General features: G+C 32.7%; 1 protein-coding gene across 9 annotated transcripts in view; it reads left to right on the top strand.

Annotated features, from left to right (window-relative positions):
- LOC127729221 (FK506-binding protein 15-like) overlaps window positions 1-22087 on the top strand; it is a 61804-nt gene that overhangs the window by 29698 nt on the left and 10019 nt on the right. For all 9 annotated transcript variants that reach the window (XM_052236934.1, XM_052236933.1, XM_052236942.1 and 6 more), the window contains 8 exons: window positions 45-157; window positions 2639-2743; window positions 6550-6644; window positions 7427-7529; window positions 18413-18584; window positions 18919-19055; window positions 20648-20731; window positions 21923-21994. In XM_052236934.1, coding sequence (XP_052092894.1) covers window positions 45-157; window positions 2639-2743; window positions 6550-6644; window positions 7427-7529; window positions 18413-18584; window positions 18919-19055; window positions 20648-20731; window positions 21923-21994 — 881 coding nt within the window. The remainder of the gene's footprint in view (window positions 1-44; window positions 158-2638; window positions 2744-6549; window positions 6645-7426; window positions 7530-18412; window positions 18585-18918; window positions 19056-20647; window positions 20732-21922; window positions 21995-22087) is intronic.

Raw genomic sequence — 22087 nt, 5'->3', positions numbered from 1 at the left:
CTGTGCAAAAATGTCTCAGTATAAAATTATCATATGTTTTATAGCTCCACCTGACACTCAGATTTTGCCTGTGTTAACAGAGAACCGACAGCAGACGACAGAGTTAAGAATTAGTATGGGCAAAGTTTCTGATAAAGTAGACAGAATATTGGAAAAGGTATCAACTTTTGTTTTAGAGACTGCATTTTAGAGTCATTTCAGTAAACATTAATCAAATATTTAAATAGAAAATAAATATACTTCATGCTCTGACAAAGAAACAAAGCACAAGTTATACTGTTATGCTGTGTTAATTAGTACATACTGTTGACTAATTATTATTTGTTGGATACAAATTTTTGTGGGTTTCATGGGAACAGGTGAACAACGAATTTAAATGTTCAAGTAAGTACAAATTTTCTATAGTCTTGCATGCAGATTTTGGCAAAACCACATAATCAAATATCCACGGAAATACAATTTTTCCTTAAATCATGAAAATTGGTACCCACAAAAATAAATGAATCCACAGTATTCCAATACCATGTTTCTGTAATGGAAGAGAGATATAAATTCTAGAAGATAATATTATAAGATTACATTACCTTGAAATAACCTCTTAAAACCTACAAAAACATCTCTTTTCAGCTTGACGAAAGGGCCAAGTGAGCTTTTCTCATCACTTGGCGTCCGTCGTCTGTCGTTATCCTCATCGTAAATAAAAATCTACTCCTCTGAAATTACTGGGCCAGATTTAACCAAACTAGGCCACAATTATCATTGGGGTATCTAGTTTTAAAAATGTGTCCGATGTCCCCCTCTGCTTACCAAGATGGCCAACATGGCTAAAAATAGAACATAGGGGTAAAATTCAAGTTTTGTCTATTAATTTGAAAACCTTTAAAAATAGAGAAAATCTGACAAGAGCAGAAATGTTCAGAATGTTAAGCTCTACCAATTGCTCATATACTTTAAAACTGTCAGTCGACTTCTTATACATCTTGAAACTATAATAGATAGAAACTTTAAAATACAAAAATGACCAGCAAGACAAGTTCTACAAATAAGTCTGCCTTATCGAAATTGTCAGTCGACTCCTTAATAGAGTTATTGCCCTTTAATGACGATCTTTACAAATTTTGTTGGCGTTTTGCCTTATATGATAAAAATTATAATAGATACATAGATACTTTAAATCACAAAAATGATCAGCAAGGCAAGATCTACTAACAAGATAAATTTTGTCGATATAGTTAGTAGACTGTCACTCTTCATAGGAGTGATTGCCCTTAAATGAGAATTTTTTGTGCCCCCGCCGTATTGGAGGGGGCATTAAGTTTTACCCTTGTCCATCTGCACGCATGTCCGTCTGTACGTCCCAAAGTTGGTTTCTGTTCTTTAGCTTTAGTTTACCTCAACCAAATGTTATGAAACTTAAACACAATGCTTATTACCACAAAACACAGATCAAATTTGAATTTTGTTGGTGTCACTTTAACTGTTCTAGTTTAAACATATTTATTCGTCATCATTACAAATATATCATCATACAAAATACATAATTATAATAGGATTCATTCTAGAGTTATGTCTCTTTACAAATGGAAAAATTGCTGATTTTTTTATTTCCGTTCTATAACTTTAGTTTACCTGACCCAAATGTTATGAAACTTATACACAATGCTTATTACTACAGAACGCAGAATTTTGGTTGTGGCACTTTAATCGTTCTAGAGTTATGCCCCTTAACAAATGGAAAAATTGCTGAATTTTTAGTTTCCGTTCTCGTACTTAAGTTTGCCTCAACCAAATGTTATGAAACTGATACACAATGCTTATAACCACAAAATACAAATCAAGTTTAAATTTGGAGGTGTCACTTTTACTGTTCTAGAGTTATGCCCCTGTACAAATTGAAAAATTGCTGAATTTTTTGTTTCAGTTCTCTAACTGAAGTTTGCCTCAACCAAATGTTATGAAACTATACACAATGCTTATTACCACAAAACTCAGATTAAATACAAATTTGGGTAGCGTGACTTTTACTGTTCTTCAGTTATGTCCCTTTATAACTTAATATGATATGCAAGCGGGGGCATCATCTGTGTCCCATGGACACATTCCCCATTTATTTGCATTTGTTTGCACCTGTCCTAAGTCAGGAACCTGATGTTCAGTGGTTGTCGTTTGTTGATGTGGTTCATAAGTGTTTCTCGTTTCTTATTTTTTATATAGATAAGACTGTTGGTTTTCCTGTTTGAATGGTTTTACACTAGTCATTTTTGGGGCCCTTTATAGCTTGCTGTTCGGTGTGAGCCAAGGCTCCGTGTTGAAGGCCGTACTTTGACCTATAATGGTTTACTTTTACACATTGTGACTTGGATGGAGAGTTGTTTCATTGGCACTCATACCACAACCTCTTATATCTATTTACCCTATTTTGTGTTTTGAGCCAAAACTAAAGAAGATAGAAACCAAACAGACTAAATGATCAGCAAGGTAAGATCAACAATACAGAGATTTTTGTCATGAATTCTATTCTGGTCTACAATGTTGGAGAGTGTCCTTTGTTGAAAATGCACATAGACCAAGGTGATCGACACAGTCTCTTTATAGCCCCTATTTTGAATATGTCCTTAATACATTTATATATTTCCAGGTAGAGAGTATGCAAAACCAACAAAATGGTCAGCTGAGTTTACAGTCCACCCAACCTAACATGGAGGCCTCTGTTCTGATGCATAATGTACAGAGAATTGTCCAGGTAAAATGGCTGCTGATTGTTATTACTGAATTAATATCGCCTGATCATTTATGGTTTTAAGGCTACATAGCTTAGGGACCTTCTATTCAAGGAAAGGAAAACTTAAAAATGATGGCACTGATTTCAAATCATATAATTGATATCATTCTATATCTGCATTGATTGTAATACACTATTTTCCTTTCAAGACAGTAAAATTTTCAAATTTAAAACACATAGCTTGTCAAGCTTTTTGATATTAAAAATATAACTGTTGAGAGTGGAAAAATACTATATAGAGATACAGTAGCTGAATCTGTTTCTCTAATGATTTTTATACGTCCTTTTACGGAAAGTATTATGGTATACCGTTGTCCGTCTGTCCGTCCGTCCGTCTGTCTGTCCGTCGTCAACATGTCAGACAATAACTAAACTCTTTAAACAATTGGCATGAAACTTTAGTGAATTGTTTATATCTATTGACGTGAGCTCCTTTTCGTTTTTAATAAATTTTAGATTTTAAGTTTCCGAGTTTTGGGTTTTTTTTCAATAAAAAAGGGGGATTTTCCAGTTTTTGGACAATAACTCTAAAACACTTTCACCAATTTACAAGAAACTTTGGTGAATTGTTTATATCTAATATGATGAGCTCCCTTTCAATTTTTATAAATTTTAGATTTTACATTTCCAAGTTATGGGGTTTTATTCATTAAAAAAGGGGGATTTTCCAGTTTTCGGACAATAACTCAAAAATGCTTTTAGCAGTTTTCATGAAACTTTGGTGAATTGTTTATATCTATTGACTTAAGCTCCCTTTCGATTTCTATAAATTTTAGATTTTACGTTTGGGAGTTATGTGATTTTATTCATAAAAAAGGGGGGATTTTCCAAAATTTTCCAGTTTTCGTACAATGCTTTTAGCAGTTATCATGAAACTTTGGTGACTGGTTTATATATATCAAGATAACCTTCCTTTAGTTTTTCGTGAATTTCTAATATGACATTGAGAAGTTATTGAACTTTATTCTTTGAAAAAGCAACCGGCGTATCATGCGCTCATGGCGCAGCTGTTTATTAAAGAAAATGTAGGCAAATACTATCTCCTTTTTTAAATAATCAAAAAGATCATGATCTTTCTTTTTGACACCATCGTGCATGGTCACCTTTTTTCGTTACATCACAATTCGAAATCAGAGGGAAAATGAAGAACTGATATCAAGCAAACCACTTGCTGATTATCAGAAAAAAACAACTGATCGGAAAAACAATAAATTGGCAAAGAATTCAAGAAAAATGTACATTTAGCATAAGGAAACAACAGTAAGTTATGAATTTCTCACTTAGTTATACCCCTGCAAAAATAATTTGAGGGGTATAATGGAAACATCCTGTCTCCCATCCATCTGTTCATGTGCCTTGTATGTGCAACTCCTTATTAACAGCTAGATACTTAAGTTATAGGTCACTTCTTGAGGATGTGCATAAAGGAATATAATCCTGATTCTATATAAAAGGGGGGGGGGGATAATCGGACTTAGCTACTTTAATATTGCAACATGTGGTAATAGTCTCATGTAATAGCAACTGATCCTAAATAGATTGATAAGGTTTTTAACCAAGAGAAGGAATGTGATCAGTATGGATAAAGGGAGATGTTGGATATATGTCATTGAGATAAATATGAATAAAAGGAGGAGATGTTGGATATATGTCATTGAGATAAATATGAATAAAAGGAGATGTTGGATATATGTCATTGAGATAGATATGAATAAAAGGAGATGTTGGATATGTGTCATGGAGATAAATATGAATAAAAAGAGATGTTGAATATGTCATGGAGATAAATATGAATTAAGGGAAATGTTGGGTATATGTCATTGAGATAGATATGAATAAAAGGAGATGTTGGATATATGTCATTGAGATAGATATGAATAAAAGGAGATGTTGGATATATGTCATTGAGATAGATATGAATAAAAGGAGATGTTGGATATATGTCATTGAGATAGCATATTAATGACACAAAAATCATAAAACATCTATAGGTTGACATACAGACTTCAACAACTGGCATGTGTCTTTACAACATGTCAGCTCTGTATTGCTTTAAGAGTTATGAAGGTATATTGCAGATACTGTCAAATACCTACTATCATCGTCAAATCCCAGAAAAAACCATAGAGATATAACAAAAAAGTCACTGAAGGGATTTTTCACTTAAGACAATATTTGAATTCCCTGTTTGTGTTATTTGTTGTAGATAGTACAAACAGTTATATCATCATCTTACTGTGAATATCTTACAACTTACAAGTTAACATTGGTGATGTTCTATAGTTTAGTTCTAATTAGTTGTTTTTTGTCCTGCCAGCGACTTTCGTCGTGGAAAGCAGACATAGGGATTGCTTTGCCGGCGACAGCTGCGGCGAGGGCGTCAACAATTGTTAAGTTTTCTGCTTAAGTTAATGTGATAGATCAACGATATTTTTTATGAAGTTGCATTACTATCAGTACATATCAGTTTGACAACAATTTTGAGGCCATGCCCCCTAAGTCATGGTCCAGCAACTTTGAATGAATTAGCAATTTTCAATGTTAAGTTTTCTGCTTAAGTTAGTTTGATATGAACTACTAGTGATAGATCAGTGATATTTTTGTATGAAGTCGCATTACTATCAGTACATATCAGTTTGACGACTATTATAGGCCCTGCCCTCAGGCCATGGTCCAGTGACTTTGAATTAATTAGCAATTTTATATGTTAAGTTTTCTGCTTAAGTTAAATTGATAGGAACTACTGGTGATAGATCAATGGTATTTTGTGTGAAGTTGCATTGCTATCAGTACATATCAGTTTGATGACTATTTTGAGGCCTACCTCCTAGGCCACGGTTCAGTAAATTTCAATTAATTAGCAATTTTCAATGTTAAGTTTTCTGATTTAGTTAGTTTGATAGGAACTACTTACAATAGACAAAATTTTCTATAAAGTTATAGTGCTGTCTGTACATCTCAGTTTGTCAATCATTTCGAGGCCATACACACTAGGTGGTCCAGCGACTTTGAATTAATTAGCAATGTTGCTGTCCATCAGATTGTTTCTTTCTGAATTTTATACCGACAGGCGAGACATATCTCTGTGTTTATTTTTTTTTATATAATATTTCTTGTTGGTAGGCCAAAAGTATTAATATCAATACTTTTCATTCTTTTTTTAAATATAGTATAATTTCAGTGGCTCCAACGCTGAATTAAACTTTCCAACTGTTTGTATTTATACACAATAGTTCATGTCATGAACATTTATACAATGTTATGAATTGTGAGTACAAAAATTGCCATAAATTATATTGTTTCAGCTGCTGAAGTTAAACTATAGTGACTGTTCAATTTTATTATTTTGTGTTCATTGCTACTTGTCCTCTTAAAAATACATGACTATGTAGTTCTTGGGCAGGAGAAATACACCAATATCAGATACAATACTGTATTTATTTGCAACTTTAATTGTAGTTAATGGCAAGGGAAGATAACTCCAATTCGGAATATTGTATGCATTGCAAAATGAAAGCAATCTTTACCCTTCAGTGCTCACAAGGACTTTTTTTTTAATTTTATTTTTCTCTTCTTTTTAAATGATTATTTCTTTATTTAAATGTACAGTACTCATTCAATTCTGCAATTAAAGAAATTTACTGTTCAATAAAGCTTCCTGCATATATATATATATGTACAAATTTCAGAACTTCTTTGTTTTTATGGGTCATTTGACTAATTATAAAATTTACAAAGTTCAGTAAATGTGTTTTTCTTATTTGTAGGAAAATGATAGACTAAGAAAAGATGGATATGACAAAAGTTCTAAAATAGAATCACTAAATAACAAGATATCAGAACTTTTACAGACCAACCAACAGTAAGTATTCACTAGTGACTAGTATAGTAGTTAAGTAGGACAATATTGAAGATAAACGTGTTTAGGTTACTGTAAATACAGAAATTATTGTGAGGTTTTTATTAATGCGAATATTGCAACTGGTTGAGTATCGCAATAATAAGAACTCGCATTTTGATATATGACGTATATATCCCTATGCAGATTTTCCTGAAATCGCAATAATTAATCTAGCATTTTTGCCCATTCTTCTAAAATGGCAATAATAAATGAACGCACTCATTTCTGAATTTACAGTAGTTTAATAACAAAGTTGCAATGAAGTTGAACTTTTTGGTATTTGATATGAAGAATGCTGTCTGTCTTACTCAGCTAATGCATCAGTGGTGCTTCTATATCATTAGAACATTTTTATGAAATTGAAAAGTTAAAAGATTGATATATAATTGTGTTTTATGAAAATAGTTTTTAGGTGCAAAAGCTTGAAAAATGTTTACTGAAAAAAGAAGTAAACATAGATTAAAATTACAAATCTGCTGAAAGAAATAACCTGTTAATTAGCATTGATACACTTACTTAAAAAATCTGATGCTCTAGATTCAACATGTATACAGTAGGTTAGCTTACATCAACCATCTTATAGTATGATGATACAATAGAAACAATAAAAGTGGACAAAAGGAAGATATCAAATCCTTCAAAATATCTTTACACTATCAATGTCAACTTAAGGGTTGGCTTTCTATTGAAGAATGAAATCATGGTTTAAGGTAGAATAGAACATAAGTTTTTTGTTGTTGTAGGTTTGTAGAGAAGAGTCAGACATTAATAGAACAGAGAAATGAAGGTTTCATTTCTACAGCTTCACAGTCTCAAGCCAGAGTGCTGTCCTTAGAGCAGGAAAAAGTAAGATCTTTTACTGTTATACTTCTATAATGTCACAGTCACTAGTCAAAGTACTTGCTGTAGAGCAGGGAAACACTAGTTACTGCAGTTTTACAGTAACAAGCCAGCATCACACTCACAGGCCAGATTACTGGCTTTAGAGAAGGAAAGATGAAGTTTATTTGCTTAAAGTTTTGTTAAAAAGTAAAGCTTTTAAATGTCTTAATCCATGAATTCAAATTTCAAATACATTCAAGTCAAAAATGCATAGGATTATGAAATGTTACTTTTCACATGTTTGGTGAAGAATCTTGTTTATATAGAATTGAGAATGGAAACGGGAATGTGTCAAAGAGACAACAACCTGACCAAATAGCATATTTAAATACAGTGTTACAAATGACAATGGTAGGAATTTGAAAACATTCAGTTTAATGAGTTAAAATGCAAGTAATGATATAAACATTAAAGGCAATTCTCTGTAACCACCAACCAAGTTGCGGCACGCATAGTCTCAGATTTTTAGGCAGTTAAATGAGACGTGACACGATTTTTTTTTAGATTAATAAATATTAGTCTTAAAACATGTTTTATACAATTTTGCTGGTAAAAACCTGATCAATCAGCATTTTTCTGGTCAAAGAATCCAGCGCTTGTCATAATGAATGATTTTTAATTAGATAACGATCTCGTGATCGTGCTTACGTCATTGGTTACAAGCTGGGAAAATGTCTCTAACTGGACATTGTCGATACACTATGGACGGTATTGACAGCACTTTTCCATATTACTGACAAATTATAAAGACAATTGACCTCATAAATTTGAGCCATTGTGTGGGGAAAATAACCAAGAAAAGGATATTAATTCTTCATGCGAATTAAGAGTCCAACAGCGACGATTTTCAGACAATACCAATCGGATTGTTACCATACATATTTGGTTTGTCTGATGAATAAATTTAATAGACTGCTTTCTGCATTTTTAGCTCACCGGGGCCCGAAGGGCCCCATGTGAGCTTATGCCATCACTTGGCGTCCATCGTCGTCCGTCGTCTGTCGTCGTCGTCTGTCGTCGTAAACTATTTCAAAAATCTTCTCCTCTGAAACTACTGGGCCAAATACCTTCAAACTTTTACTAAATGTTCGTTAGGGTATCTAGTTTATAAATTGTATCCGAAGTTTTGATCCATCGACAGACATGGCCGCTATGGCTAAAAATAGAACATAGGGGTCAAATGCAGTTTTTGGCTTATATCTCTAAAACTAAAGCTTTTAGAGTAAATCTGACATGGGGTAAAATTGTTCAATTGGTCAAGATCTATCAGCTCTGAAATTTTCAGACGATCGAACAACCCATTGTTGGGTTCCTGCCACGGAATTGGTAGTTTTAACAAAATTTTGCAGTTTTTTGTTATTATTTTGAACATTACTATAGATATATGTAAACTGTAAGCAGCAATAATGTTCAGCAAAGTAAGATCTACAAAAAAGTTAATATGACCATAATTGTCAATTGACCCCTTAAGGAGTTATTGCCCTTTAAAGACAATTTCACACAATTTGTTCATCAAGTTTGCTAACATTTAAAAATCTTCTCCTCTGAAACTACTGGGCCAACTACCTTCAAACTTAATCTAAATGTTCCTTAGGGTATCTTGTTTATAAATTGTAGCCGAAGTTTGTATCCATCGACAAACAAGGCCGCCTTGGCTAAAAATAGAACATAGGGGTCAAATGCAGTTTTTGGCTAATATCTCAAAAACTAAATCTTTTAGAGCAAATGTGACAGGGGTAAAATTGTTTAATTGGTCAAGATCCATCGGCCCTGAAATTATCTGACGAATCGAACAACCCATTGTTGGGTTGCTGCCACCGAATTGGTAGTTTTAACAAAATTTTGCAGTTTTTTGTTAGTATTTTGAATATTACTATAGATATATGTAAACTGTAAGCAGCAATAATGTTCAGCAAAGTAAGATCTACAAAAAGGTTAATATGACCAAAATTGTCAATTGATCCCTTAAGGAGTTATTGCCCTTTAAAGACAATTTTACACAATTTGTTCATCAAGTTTGCTAACATTTAAAAATCTTCTCCTCTGAAACTACTGGGCCAATTACCTTCAAACTTTAACTAAATGTTCCTTAGGGTATCTTGTTTATAAATTGTATCCAAAGTTTGTATCCATCGACAAACAAGGCCGACATGGCTAAAAATAGAACATAAGGGTCAAATGCAGTTTTTGGCTTATATCTCTAAAACTAAATCTTTTAGAGCAAATGTGACAGGGGTAAAATTGTTTAATTGGTCAAGATCTATCGGCCCTGAAATTATTAGACGAATCGAACAACCCATTGTTGGGTTGCTGCCACCGAATTGGTATTTTTAACAAAATTTTGCAGTTTTTTGTTATTATTTTGAATATTGTTATAGATATATATAAACTGTAAGCAGCAATAATGTTCAGCAAAGTAAGATCTACAAAAAAGTTAATATGACCAAAATTGTCAATTGACCCCTTAAGGAGTTATTGCCCTTTAAAGACAATTTTACACAATTTTTTCATCAAGTTTGCTAACATTTAAAAATCTTCTCCTCTGAAATACATTTAAAAATCTTCTCCTCTGAAATACAGGTGAGCGATTCAGGTTCTTGAGAGCCTCTTGTTATATCTGCATATTCTTAAAAGCAATAAAAATAAGATCTATATACAGGTTGTCTATTAGTTATCAACACTGGTTAAGGTATTTAATTGGTGGTGCATAGGGTATTGTATGGTCGTACTACAGGTATTTATTAAACATGTGATCAGGTAGTTATACCTGTATTACTGTTACAATAATATATTCCAATCTCATCTGTGCCCTCGGCAAAACCAACATCCAGGATGTACACAAAGAGCTTATGAAGTAATATTGCGTAATAACTATGTCTTATCAATCCCCCATGTGGCGTGACACCTGAAGTTTGCAACTTCAAACGAGACCTGAAATTGCGAAACTCAATCATCTGTACCATGACCTATGATGAACTCATGGCATTGCACCCGAGACCCCAATTTTGGATTCCGTATGAAAGTGGGCGGAAAGAAGTGTAGTTTGGGCTTGTTAAAAAGTCCCATCTTTACACCTTCTAAGTCTGCATGTCATTCGAAAAACAGAAAATATCATGTCAATATTTTTTTTAATTATATTGTTGAATCCATTGGCATCACACATAATCATTGTTTATCACTGTCATGCGTTTTGTTGGATAATAATGGAAACTAAATTTTTGCTGTACCCATATGTCAATATGAATGAATGTAACCACTGACGTAGTAGCCTCGTTCTTAGTGACTTCCGGGATGGAAATATGCATATTTGACAGGTCGATAAATCGTTGCATTAAAATTTTATTGCTATCGATGTATTTTTGGGGAAAGTTAAGTGTAAATAAACATTTTGAAACACAAATTGAAAATCGTGTCATGTCTCCATTAAGCTGCCTTATGCCACCACCCTAGATTTGTGTTCTTCCCACTGAATAGTGTAAAAAGTGCTATTGTTATTATCTAGCTGGCTTATATGTTATTAATAACTAATTGGGTACTTTTTTCATACTTTCAATTCTGGAATACAAAAAATATGACCACAAAAACCTTAAATGATCGTCGAACCACCCAAAATTTTTGAAGTTGCACATAGGAAGTAGTGCTCAATAGAAATTCGTACGTAGTTTATTATCCCATGTGCTTTTGGCTAAGATGTCAAAGAACAATTGTATGAAATATTTCATCGCCGAAAATCTCTAATTACAAGTCGTTTACATTTCCCAAATGGCAAACGGCGCAGCAATATTGTTTATGTACACCAAATCTCTATGATAGAGGAAATAAAGTTATACATAGTAGTCTAAGTTGGCGATAAATTATTTTAACTTACACGAAACGTAAGCTAGTAAGTATTCTGATGTTATAAAGTAAGTTTTGTTTATCATGATCTTCTTTTCGTTTAAGAAGATTGTGATTAATCAATTAATTTCAATTAAATGTTTGCACATTTAAATTCCTTTCTTTTATTATATTATTCCGTTCATTGAACTTGCCAAATAAAGTTGTTGTTGTTTTCTTCTTTTCTTTTCTTCGTATCAGCTTCCTATTCTAAGGAACACCCCTTAACGGGTACTCTTAAAAAGTTCAATAGGGGTGGAAAAATTGTTTTATAAATGACAAAGATGAAAATCGACGTTGATCGGACCGTCTAAGAAGACAACTCGGACCACTTGTCAGATTTACTTAGGGTTTCATAAAATGTTAGACTAACATGTCTAGCGTAGCCACCAATCTTTCGTTTGTGCCTTGGGGTCTATTTAGGGGTGTTTTGAGGGGCCTAAAGAAGGGAGGGGTTTACAATAGAACCCTATGGGATTTTATTTTTTTTCAATTTTCAAATGACTATTACTTGAAAACAGTAAGTGATAGACACACACGGTCTTAACTAATAATAACAGGACAAGAGAACAAATCAAATAAAATATAGGGTGAGTCCCTGAGGGGTCATCCCACCCCCTTCAATTTGAAAATGTGCTTTTATCTAGTAAACGGTCGCGATCCCCACCCCTAAACCATATATATATACTTGTATGGGACAATAAAACAAATCAAATGAAATAAATGGTAAGTCCCCTGGGGACCACTCCCCCCCCCCCCCCCCCCCTTTTTGAGAACTTGTAAACGGTGAGATACCCAACCCTAAACCATATTTATTCCTGTTCGTCATTTCAAGGAGATTTGAATGACATACAAGGTCAATCTCCTAGGGGTCACATATGCATATCACTTTACTAGACCTAACCAATTTGTACTGGACTTTGCCCAATGTCAGGGGACCATGGGAATGAAGAATTATGGGAGCTCTGTTTGGAAGACCTCTTAACAGCATCCTGTTACAATTATTTCTTGTTTATTATAAAATTTAACTGATGCAAAAATAAGTCTAGGTTAATTGAATTTACTTTACTTATTTTTTGAATTATTTCTGGGCCTATACAAATTTTCATTTATGGCTCATATAAATCTTTCAAGCAATGTAAAGCCCAAGAATGTTTGACCAACTGTTTTATAATCACCTGTCATTTTATTCCAAACTTGGGATGGAATGACATCATGGTGAAGGTAAGGGTCATTTACATTTACTATGTGCAGGTCAATCAGACCTCACCTTTGATCCCTGTAGCAGTAAACCTTTGGCTGATTTGTGTCTCATAACTTTTGTACTGTAGAACCCAAACCCAGTGTTCCTGCCAGGGAAGCAAGTCCATTCATACTATTACAAACTCGTACTACGTCAACTTGTACCACTAAAAGTCAACTGGTACCATCGTTAACTACCAACTAGAACAACTGCAATCATTGTGAACTTGTACCACTGCAAACTCATCATTAAAAATATACATTGATATATGCATTGCTTTTGAAAACCTTGATAAAATATTAATTAATTTGCCTTAATAATCAATTCATTAAATAAACATACATGTACAATATATGAATGTTTAATGTTTGTTCTTTCAAATCTTTAAAAAAAAAATGAAGCAACACTGCCACAGTTTTCATAATTACGTTTGCCTTGGTTTTTGGTTAACTGCCTATAGCGCTTACAGTGTTTTGATTTTGGAAATTTTGTTCGTTGGTAGCTATTGACAAACATAAAAGAAAAAGAAATGTAATGTCTGTCAGGTATATTCTGACCTTAACCTCATTTTCGTGGTTCATTGGTCAATGTTAAGCTTTTGTCGCAGAAAGCTCGACAGCGATAGTGATCTGGTGGCGACGTCATCTTTACATTACAAAAATTTTAACTTTTTTTCAAGTAGTCACTGATTCATGAAAATGAGGTCAAGGACAAAGGACATATGACAGAAGGAATGATTGTTAGGTCTATATGTCTGTCTTGCAGGTATCATCTGACCTTGACCTCATTTTCATGGTTCATTGGTCAATGTTAAGCTTTTGTCGCAGAAAGCTCCATATAGGGATAGTGATCAATGTTAAGTTTTTGTGTTTTGGTCTGTTTTTCTTAAACTATAAGCAATAGGTCAACTATGTTTGGTGTATGGAATACTTGTAAAGTGTACATGTCTGTCAGGCAGGGTTCATCTGACCTTGACCTCATTTTCATGGTTCACATTTATATTACATAATACATAATTGTATTACTTTTTTTTGTAATAGTATTTTACTCGCCACAGATTGTTTTTTTTATAAGTGCATATCGGCTAGTAGTAAATGGGATATGTAAAAAAAGCAGGGACCCCTCTGTCAGCTGCCCTGGACTGCTTAGTGTTTATGTATCCAGGTGATTTGAAATAAAAGATATAAATCACAAAAAAAAACAAACAAAAAATACAGTACAGTACATATACATATCCATTCCAGCGCAAATTATATAAATATTTTATCGTTATAGTATGAAGATCATATTTCTAAGTAAAACAAATAATCATTTGCACACTGTTCAATATAAATCACTCCTGTTATACACATGAAACAAAATGTTTCTTTTGATGAACACATTAAAGACTTTTATTCGCAAAGTATCGAAATACAATAAGCATTTTAATAAATTAATGGTTACTTTAAAAATAAAATAAGCTAGTAGTCTTTGATATTTAAAAAAAATGAAGGAAAAGACAACCTGAGACCATGAGGCTGTATTATTCATGTAAGTTCCAGGTGCAACAAATTGCTGTTAAAAGTCTTTGATATTTAAAAAAAATGAAAGAAATGTAAGTCCCAGGTGCAACAAATTGCCATTAAATAAATAGATAAATAAACTGTACAAAAAAAAAGAAACTTCTCTTTGTAGGTTGCACTTCTGTAAATATAGACAATGCAATTTCCCATAGGAACTCCTTTTATGGCTAAAACTGTGCCACTATGAAGTTTCGTAAAATATTATATCCTAGAATGGAAAGTTCATATGTGCTACAATTTTTTTCAAAGGTCAAAATAAAGGGCTGTGTGGCATATTTTCAACATTTATATGCCCCGCCTGAATTTCTAAGAGTTTAAACTGATACTAAAATGCTGTACTACCCCTGCCTTCACTTTTGGTCCTCCTCAGAATTCAATTTCACCACTTTCCATGTGTATTTATACTGGTAACATTCCCAAGTTATGTCTCTATGAGATGAAACATAGAGATCATATCTAGGAACCAGTACGTAAACAAAACAAAATATCTCTGAATATTATATATCTCCCCAAAAGAGGCATGGTTTGTGAAACAGCTGTATTTACAAAGTGCAACCTGTAAAGGCATAGAATAGACTGAGTTAAGCTATTGTTTTAGAAACTACATTTTATAATGGCATTGTAAAAAATTAGTTCTGCTTTTGTTTTAGAAACTACATTTTGCAGTAGCATTGCTGAAATTGTGAATCAACTTTCTTTATCAGTTATTGCCCGAAAAGAATTATTTCAGCTAAATTATGAGATTTGTCAAGTAGCTTAAAAACTATAATACATAGGGAGAAAATGTGAACACCAAGGTAAAATATACATGAAAAAAGTGAATTTTGCAGAACACACAATGTATTTGGTTTGATAAAGGATTTTTTATACAACAGCAAAATTTTTTGGGGTTTAATTCAAAGTCTTGAATTCTTGGGGCTCTCTGATATGCTGAATCTAACCATATATTTAGAATTTAGGTTTTGGGCCTAAACTTTTGTATGCTAATCTAAAATAAAGACTTTTAAACTCCTCTGTTAGATAAAATAAATCATGGAATATTATTTATTCTCGATTTAAATATGATTAAAATTGAAGCATATTGTCTCATCTTTCAAAGCCCCTTTTCTGTTAAATAATAACACATGTTTTTATTAACCGCACTATTTTTAGACTCAGTTGTCAATTTTGTCATTATCCGGTTCTATTTTTAATGAAAGTGATCTTTCCATTTTCTCGACCTTCAGACGACCAAGTTGCTTTTCGATGAACAGAAATAAAACCTGTAGCACCACAGCCTCCCCAAAGTGTCTATAATGACAGTAAAAACTCTGATCCATTCAGTAATGAACAATTGACTGTCAAACGGCAGAGAAATAAAACATTACAGTCGTGCACCTGCTGAGGACAATCAAAGTCTCGATTTAGGGTTGTTTCACAATTATCCTTCTCACAACTCCAAAATATACGTACATATATTACTTTTGTACAAATTCAACTACTTTCATGACCACAGGTTAAATTTTCTATAAGTTTTAACTCGAAATGAAACACTTGACAGTGATTGTTTTCGATTCCGCCATTTTGTTACGTCACAAATTTTTTTCTCACAACATTTTTTGAAAAAACAGTGTGTTTGGCAGCGTAAACACACCCGATATGAATATATCGAATGCATTTAATGTTTCTTATACTATTTATGGATCAACTATGTCAAAAAATTTGTTATAACGTTATTTTTTCTGTTTGCATTGTGACTGTCTAAAAATAGAAATTTATTTATCCTTAAGGATACATTAGGCATCTGGACCAGTGTGCCAAAAGGATAATTTCGGGATGCGCTTGAGGGTGCCAAAAGGATACATTTGGTATGAATGGGTTGAATATAACATTTGGTCTCTTGTGGAGAGTTGTCTCATTGGCAATCATACCATTTTTATACGCCCTTTTACGGGACGTATTATGGTATACCGTTGTCCGTCTGTCCGTCCGTCCGTCTGTCCATCCGTCTGTCCGCCGTCAACATGTCGGACATTAACTCAAAAATGCTTTAGCCAATTTGCATTAAACTTTGGTGAATTGTTTATATCTATTGACGTGAGCTCCCTTTCGTTTTTTATAAAATTTAGATTTTACGTTTCCGAGTTATGGGGTTTTATTCATTAAAAAAAGGGGAATTTCCAGTTTTGGGACAATAAGTCAAGAATGCTTTCACCAACTTGCAAGAAATTGTGGTGAATTGTTTATATCTTTTGACATGAGCTCCCTTTCGATTTTTATAAATTTTAGATTTTACTTTTCTGAGTTACAGGGTTTTATTCATAAAAAAAGGGGGATTTTCCAGTTTTTGGACAAAAACTCACAAATGCTTCCAGCAATTCTTATGAAACTTTGGTGATTGTTTGTATGTATTGATGTAAGCTCCCTTTAGAATTTTATAAATTTTAGATTTTACGTTTCTGAGTTACAGGGTTTTATTCATTAAAAAAAGGGATGATTTTCCAGTTTTCGGACAATAACTCAAAAATGCTATCACCAATTCTCATGAAACTTTGGTGAATTGTATATATCCATTGATGTAAGCTCCCTTTTTATTTTCATAAATTTCTAATATGACATTGAGAATTAATTGAACTTTATTTGTTTATAGTCTGTCAACAGATTTACTAAGTATTGCACAACAGCAAGAAATCTTTAATTGAATATAAATTCAATTCGTATAATAAATTTCAAGTTCTTTGACTACATTTATTCAGAAACCTATAATATGTCAAATATTTAATTACAATCCAAATTCAGACCTGAATCAAGCTTGAATATTGTGTCCATTTTTGCCCCAACTGTTCAGGGTTGGACCTCTGCGGGCGTATCTAGCTGCGCTCAGCGAAGCAGTTTATTGTATTTGGATTTGTAGTCAAACCCTTATTTTTTTCAACCTTGAATTTTCCATATAATTAACTATTCTGGATTATGCATGTGTACAAGCAAAAGTCAGTGTAATTCAACAATTCGGTACATACAATGTGTGTTCTTATAAGGGATTACTAATTTAAAGAAAACTGCATGTTTGAATTCAATTTTTTTTTTGATTTTTGTCTCAATGAAACCGAAAATATATTGTTGCTAGGCACTTTTCTAATATAAATAAATGGTTGGATGGCAACTTTCCAATATAAATAAATGGTTGCTAGCCACTTTTGCACTATAAATAAATGGTTGCTGAGGACAAGTGTGATAACATTCACCCCTGACCCTGGTCTATATAATAATCCATACAGTCCTGAATCAAAAAATATATGGTTACTAGGTTCTTTTGTATCAAATAAGGGTGGTTGCTAAGAACTTTTGACAAGACCTTGACTTCTTACTGTTGACCTGTAAACAAAATAGTGGCTTTAATCATCCTGAAAATTTTCCTCACATATTGTTTACTTCTTTCCATTATATTTTCTTACAAAATCCAATTAATATATGCAAGATCAAAGGTCAAGGTCATCTATGATCTTTGATCTTGGATTAAATTGAATGGCATCTAATGTTCAATAGTTTTCACATCATAGTCATTCAATTGTAATAACTGTTTTTAGGATAATCTTAATAACATTGTAAAATTTCTGAAGAAAAAAACAAAAATGACACATTTTGGTTTCCATAGCAACCATAATAACTTTAACGGTACCAATTTTTCTGCACCAGATGCGCATTTCGACAATAAATGTCTCTTCAGTGATGCTCGGGGTCAAAATATTTGAAAATGCAAAGCTTATTAAAAAGATGAAGAGCTATAAACCAAAAAGGACAAAAAAGTATAGACAAAGCCAGGCAAGTAAGTATCATTTTCTGAAAAAAACTAACAAATATCATTAAATAAAATCTGGTTTTGTTTCAGAATGCTTGCACAGTAGGTGTTTTTTCAATGCTTAAATGCCCAAAATGTATAGGAAAATTCATTGACTTGGTTGCCATGAAAACCATGGCCTAGCAACACTTTGGGAGGATTTTTTCTTACTTTTTCACGTAATTATATGGTCAGACTAAGTTTCATGGGATAGGTGACTATGTGTGTCGACCCCCCTATATCAAATGGTTGGTGGTTACAGAGAATTGCTCTTAAACCTTGCAAATATTTGTTTTTCTGTAACCAAAGATTTTAATGACTATTAAAACTTGAAATGTTAAATTTACAGGTCCAGCTAACAACTGAATTGGCCAATGCAACATCTCTTTATAGTAATCTACAGTTAGAGGTGACAAATTTACGAAAGAAAGAGATTGAATACCAGCAGAAGATGGGGGTCTCATCTAATGATTCTGTCAGGCTGCAAGAGGAACTAGAGTCACTGAAAAATCAGAAAATAGGTAAATGTCCAGTTCAGATTAAGAATACAAAAAAGAATGAATATTGTGGATTCATTGATTTTATGTATAAAGCTATACAAAATCTGACAATTTTACACAACCTATAGCATGATACAAATCTCTTACCTGTCCTTTTTATTGTATTTTTGAAAAAGCATAATACTGACACCCCATCTATCTTACTATTTGATCAGTTTAAAAAAAAACTACCTAGGATAGAATGATAGAAAAAAGGAAAGGGACCGATTACAAATATATTTGTAGACCATATATTCCTACTAACTAAAATACATTAAAAATATGCTAACATATACGCTGTATATTGATATTGTAGATGACAGTCAGAAAATTACAGAATTGTCAACAAATTTTAAGGAAGAAAGGCAGAGACGTAAACATTTTGAGTCACAGATCTCACAAATACAGGAAGAATTTAATGATATCAAATCATCTAAAGAAAGCCTGGAAAAGGTATGCTTCATACACAGTTGTTATGATATGTAAAAGTATGCTCCATACACAGTTGTTATGATATGTAAAAGTATGCTCCATACACAGTTGTTATGATATGTAAAAGTATGCTCCATACACAGTTGTTATGATTATGTAAAAGTATGCTCCATACACAGTTGTTATGATTATGTAAAAGCATGCTCCATACACAGTTGTTATGATTATGTAAAAGCATGCTCCATACACAGTTGTTATGATTATGTAAATGTATGCTCCATCCACAATTATGTAAAAGTATGCTCCATACACAGTTGTTATGATTATGTAAAAGTATGCTCCATACACAGTTGTTACGATTATGTAAAAGTATGCTCCATTCACAATTATGTAAAAGTATGCTCCATACACAGTTGTTATGATTATGTAAAAGTATGCTCCATACACAGTTGTTACGATTATGTAAATGTATGCTCCATTCACAATTATGTAAAAGTATGCTCCATACACAGTTGTTATGATTATGTAAAAGTATGCTCCATACACAGTTGTTACGATTATGTAAAAGTATGCTCCATTCACAATTGTTATGATTATGTAAAAGTATGCTCCATACACAGTTGTTACGATTATGTAAAAGTATGCTCCATACACAGTTGTTATGAATATGTAAAAGTATGCTCCATACACAGTTGTTATGATTATGTAAAAGTATGCTCCACACACAGTTGTTATGATTATGTAAAAGTATGCTCTATACACAGTTGTTATGACTTCATAAAGGTATGCTAAATACACAATTGTTTATAATAGGATTAAACATATTTTTCTAGAGGTCATTGATGTGTAAACTGGGCCATTGAACTCACAAATTGAATAAAAGTCCAAAAGACTTTCATGTAAAGTTAGTGAGTCAGTTACTCATTTAAAACATCAATAACCTTTAAGAAATGTGTTTGATCTTTATTATTCTAAACCCAAACATATGTTATTTTGTTCTTTCAATTTAAACTTTCTTTGAACCTCAGGATCCCTTCATGTGTATAGCACATGAATATATCACAGTGAAATTGTCATAGAGTTTACATGGGTTATGAAAGAATTTTCCACAACATAATCTATCAAAGTTGAAACTATGGAAAAAAATTATTACGGACCAATCACATTCAAAAATTTGTAGATATACAAATCATATAAGAATTATGACTGTGTATGCTATTGTTTATTGATTCGCATAATGTTGATAAGTTGTGAACTTTTATCAAATAGAGGGCTTTATTCAAGATAACAAGCAGATAAAATTGATAATTTGCTTTTTATGCCCCACATACAATAGTAGAGGGGCATTATGTTTTTTCGGTCTGTGCGTCAGTTTGTTCGTCCGTCCGTCTGTCCCGCTACAGGTTAAAGGTTTTGGTCAAGGTAGTTTTTGATGAAGTTGAAGTCCAACCATTAAATTTAATGCCAAATTAGAGTTTTGACCCCAATTTCACGGTCCACTGAACATATAAAATGATAGTGCGAGTGGGGCATCCGTGTACTATGGATGCATTCTTGTTTTCTTAAATACTGTCAATCTCTGCTGTAATTCTACGATCTTAATTTTTTGACAGAATTTAAGTGACAGAAAGAGGAAGGCCACAGAAGAAAAAAGAGCTATGGAAGAGGAATTTGAAGAAAATAAAGAGCAATTAGAGGTTTGTTTGAGACTAGAGAATAGTTCCAGTTACCTCACTTTGATCAGCATATTTTTTTTTTTTCACTGAAGGAAAAGAGAAATTTATTTTACACTACCGAATCATTTCAAGACCACCATATTTTAGTCATGTCAAATAAGAATGTATTTTATTTATATGCAATAAAAGTCTTGAATTCTAATGAAATTAGACATCCATTTAATGGTATACATTATATATGTATGCATGTCATTCAAGATGAATATTTGGTGTTTCATAAATGAAGATTTTGATCCTGTACTTTTTCTGATATTTGTATTTGAGAATAAACTCAATAAAATGAATTGGTAAAAAACTATATAGTGGATATGAATAAATGGAGAAGTCGGTATACATTAATGAGACAGTAATCCAACAATACCAAAAAACCAAAAGACATCTGGGGGGTCAACGTATGGTTTTCAACAATGGACAAGTTTCTATACGATATATCAAGCTCTTAAATTTTTTTTAGTCTAAAAAAAAAAGTTGTGAATTTATTCAACGAAAACTATCAAAAGATGTGCTATCTATACCAAAATACAAAATACCCCAAATGACTAAAAACATTTAGAAATAACATAAGATCACCACTGATGAGGTCTTGCCTTGGGACAGTCATATGAACATGTGGCAGGTTTAAAAATAGATTTGTTTTCTTAAAGCCACTGACTATACAGTTAAAACTTAGGCTAGTACAGGAACATATATAGTTAGATATACTGTTCCCAGGCTAGTACAGGAACATATATCGTTAGATATACTCTTCCCAGGCTGGTACAGGAACATATATAGTTAGATATACTGTTCCCAGGCTAGAACAGGAACATATATAGTTAGATATACTGTTCCCAGGCTGGTACAGGAACATATATAGTTAGATATACTGTTCCCAGGCTAGTACAGGAACATATATAGTTAGATATACTGTTCCCAGGCTAGTACAGGAACATATATAGTTAGATATACTGTTCCCAGGCTGGTACAGGAACATATATAGTTAGATATACTGTTCCCAGGCTAGTACAGGAACATATATAGTTAGATATACTGTTCCCAGGCTAGTACAGGAACATATATAGTTAGATATACAGTTCCCAGGCTAGTATTAGTTTAAACTACATTCACCTTTCCTATCTTTGTCATTCATATCTACTTTCAAATAATTTTCAGAGAGAAATCCAGACACTTAGAGATAAATTAAGAAAAGCCAAATCATCAACAGATGTTGCCACTGCTGAACAAGTAAGTATCAAGCACTGGTTGTTTTTATTGATTTTGGTTCTATTTTAACAAGTCAGAATGGGAGTATGTATTTTGTTTCAGGAATTTACTGCA

The sequence above is a fragment of the Mytilus californianus genome, unplaced genomic scaffold (genome assembly GCF_021869535.1).
Source record: "Mytilus californianus isolate M0D057914Y unplaced genomic scaffold, xbMytCali1.0.p SCAF_2, whole genome shotgun sequence".
NCBI classification, from domain to species: Eukaryota; Metazoa; Mollusca; class Bivalvia; order Mytilida; family Mytilidae; genus Mytilus; species Mytilus californianus.
The sequence above is the reverse complement of the archived record's forward strand: the minus strand, read 5'-3'. Positions and strand labels throughout refer to the sequence as shown.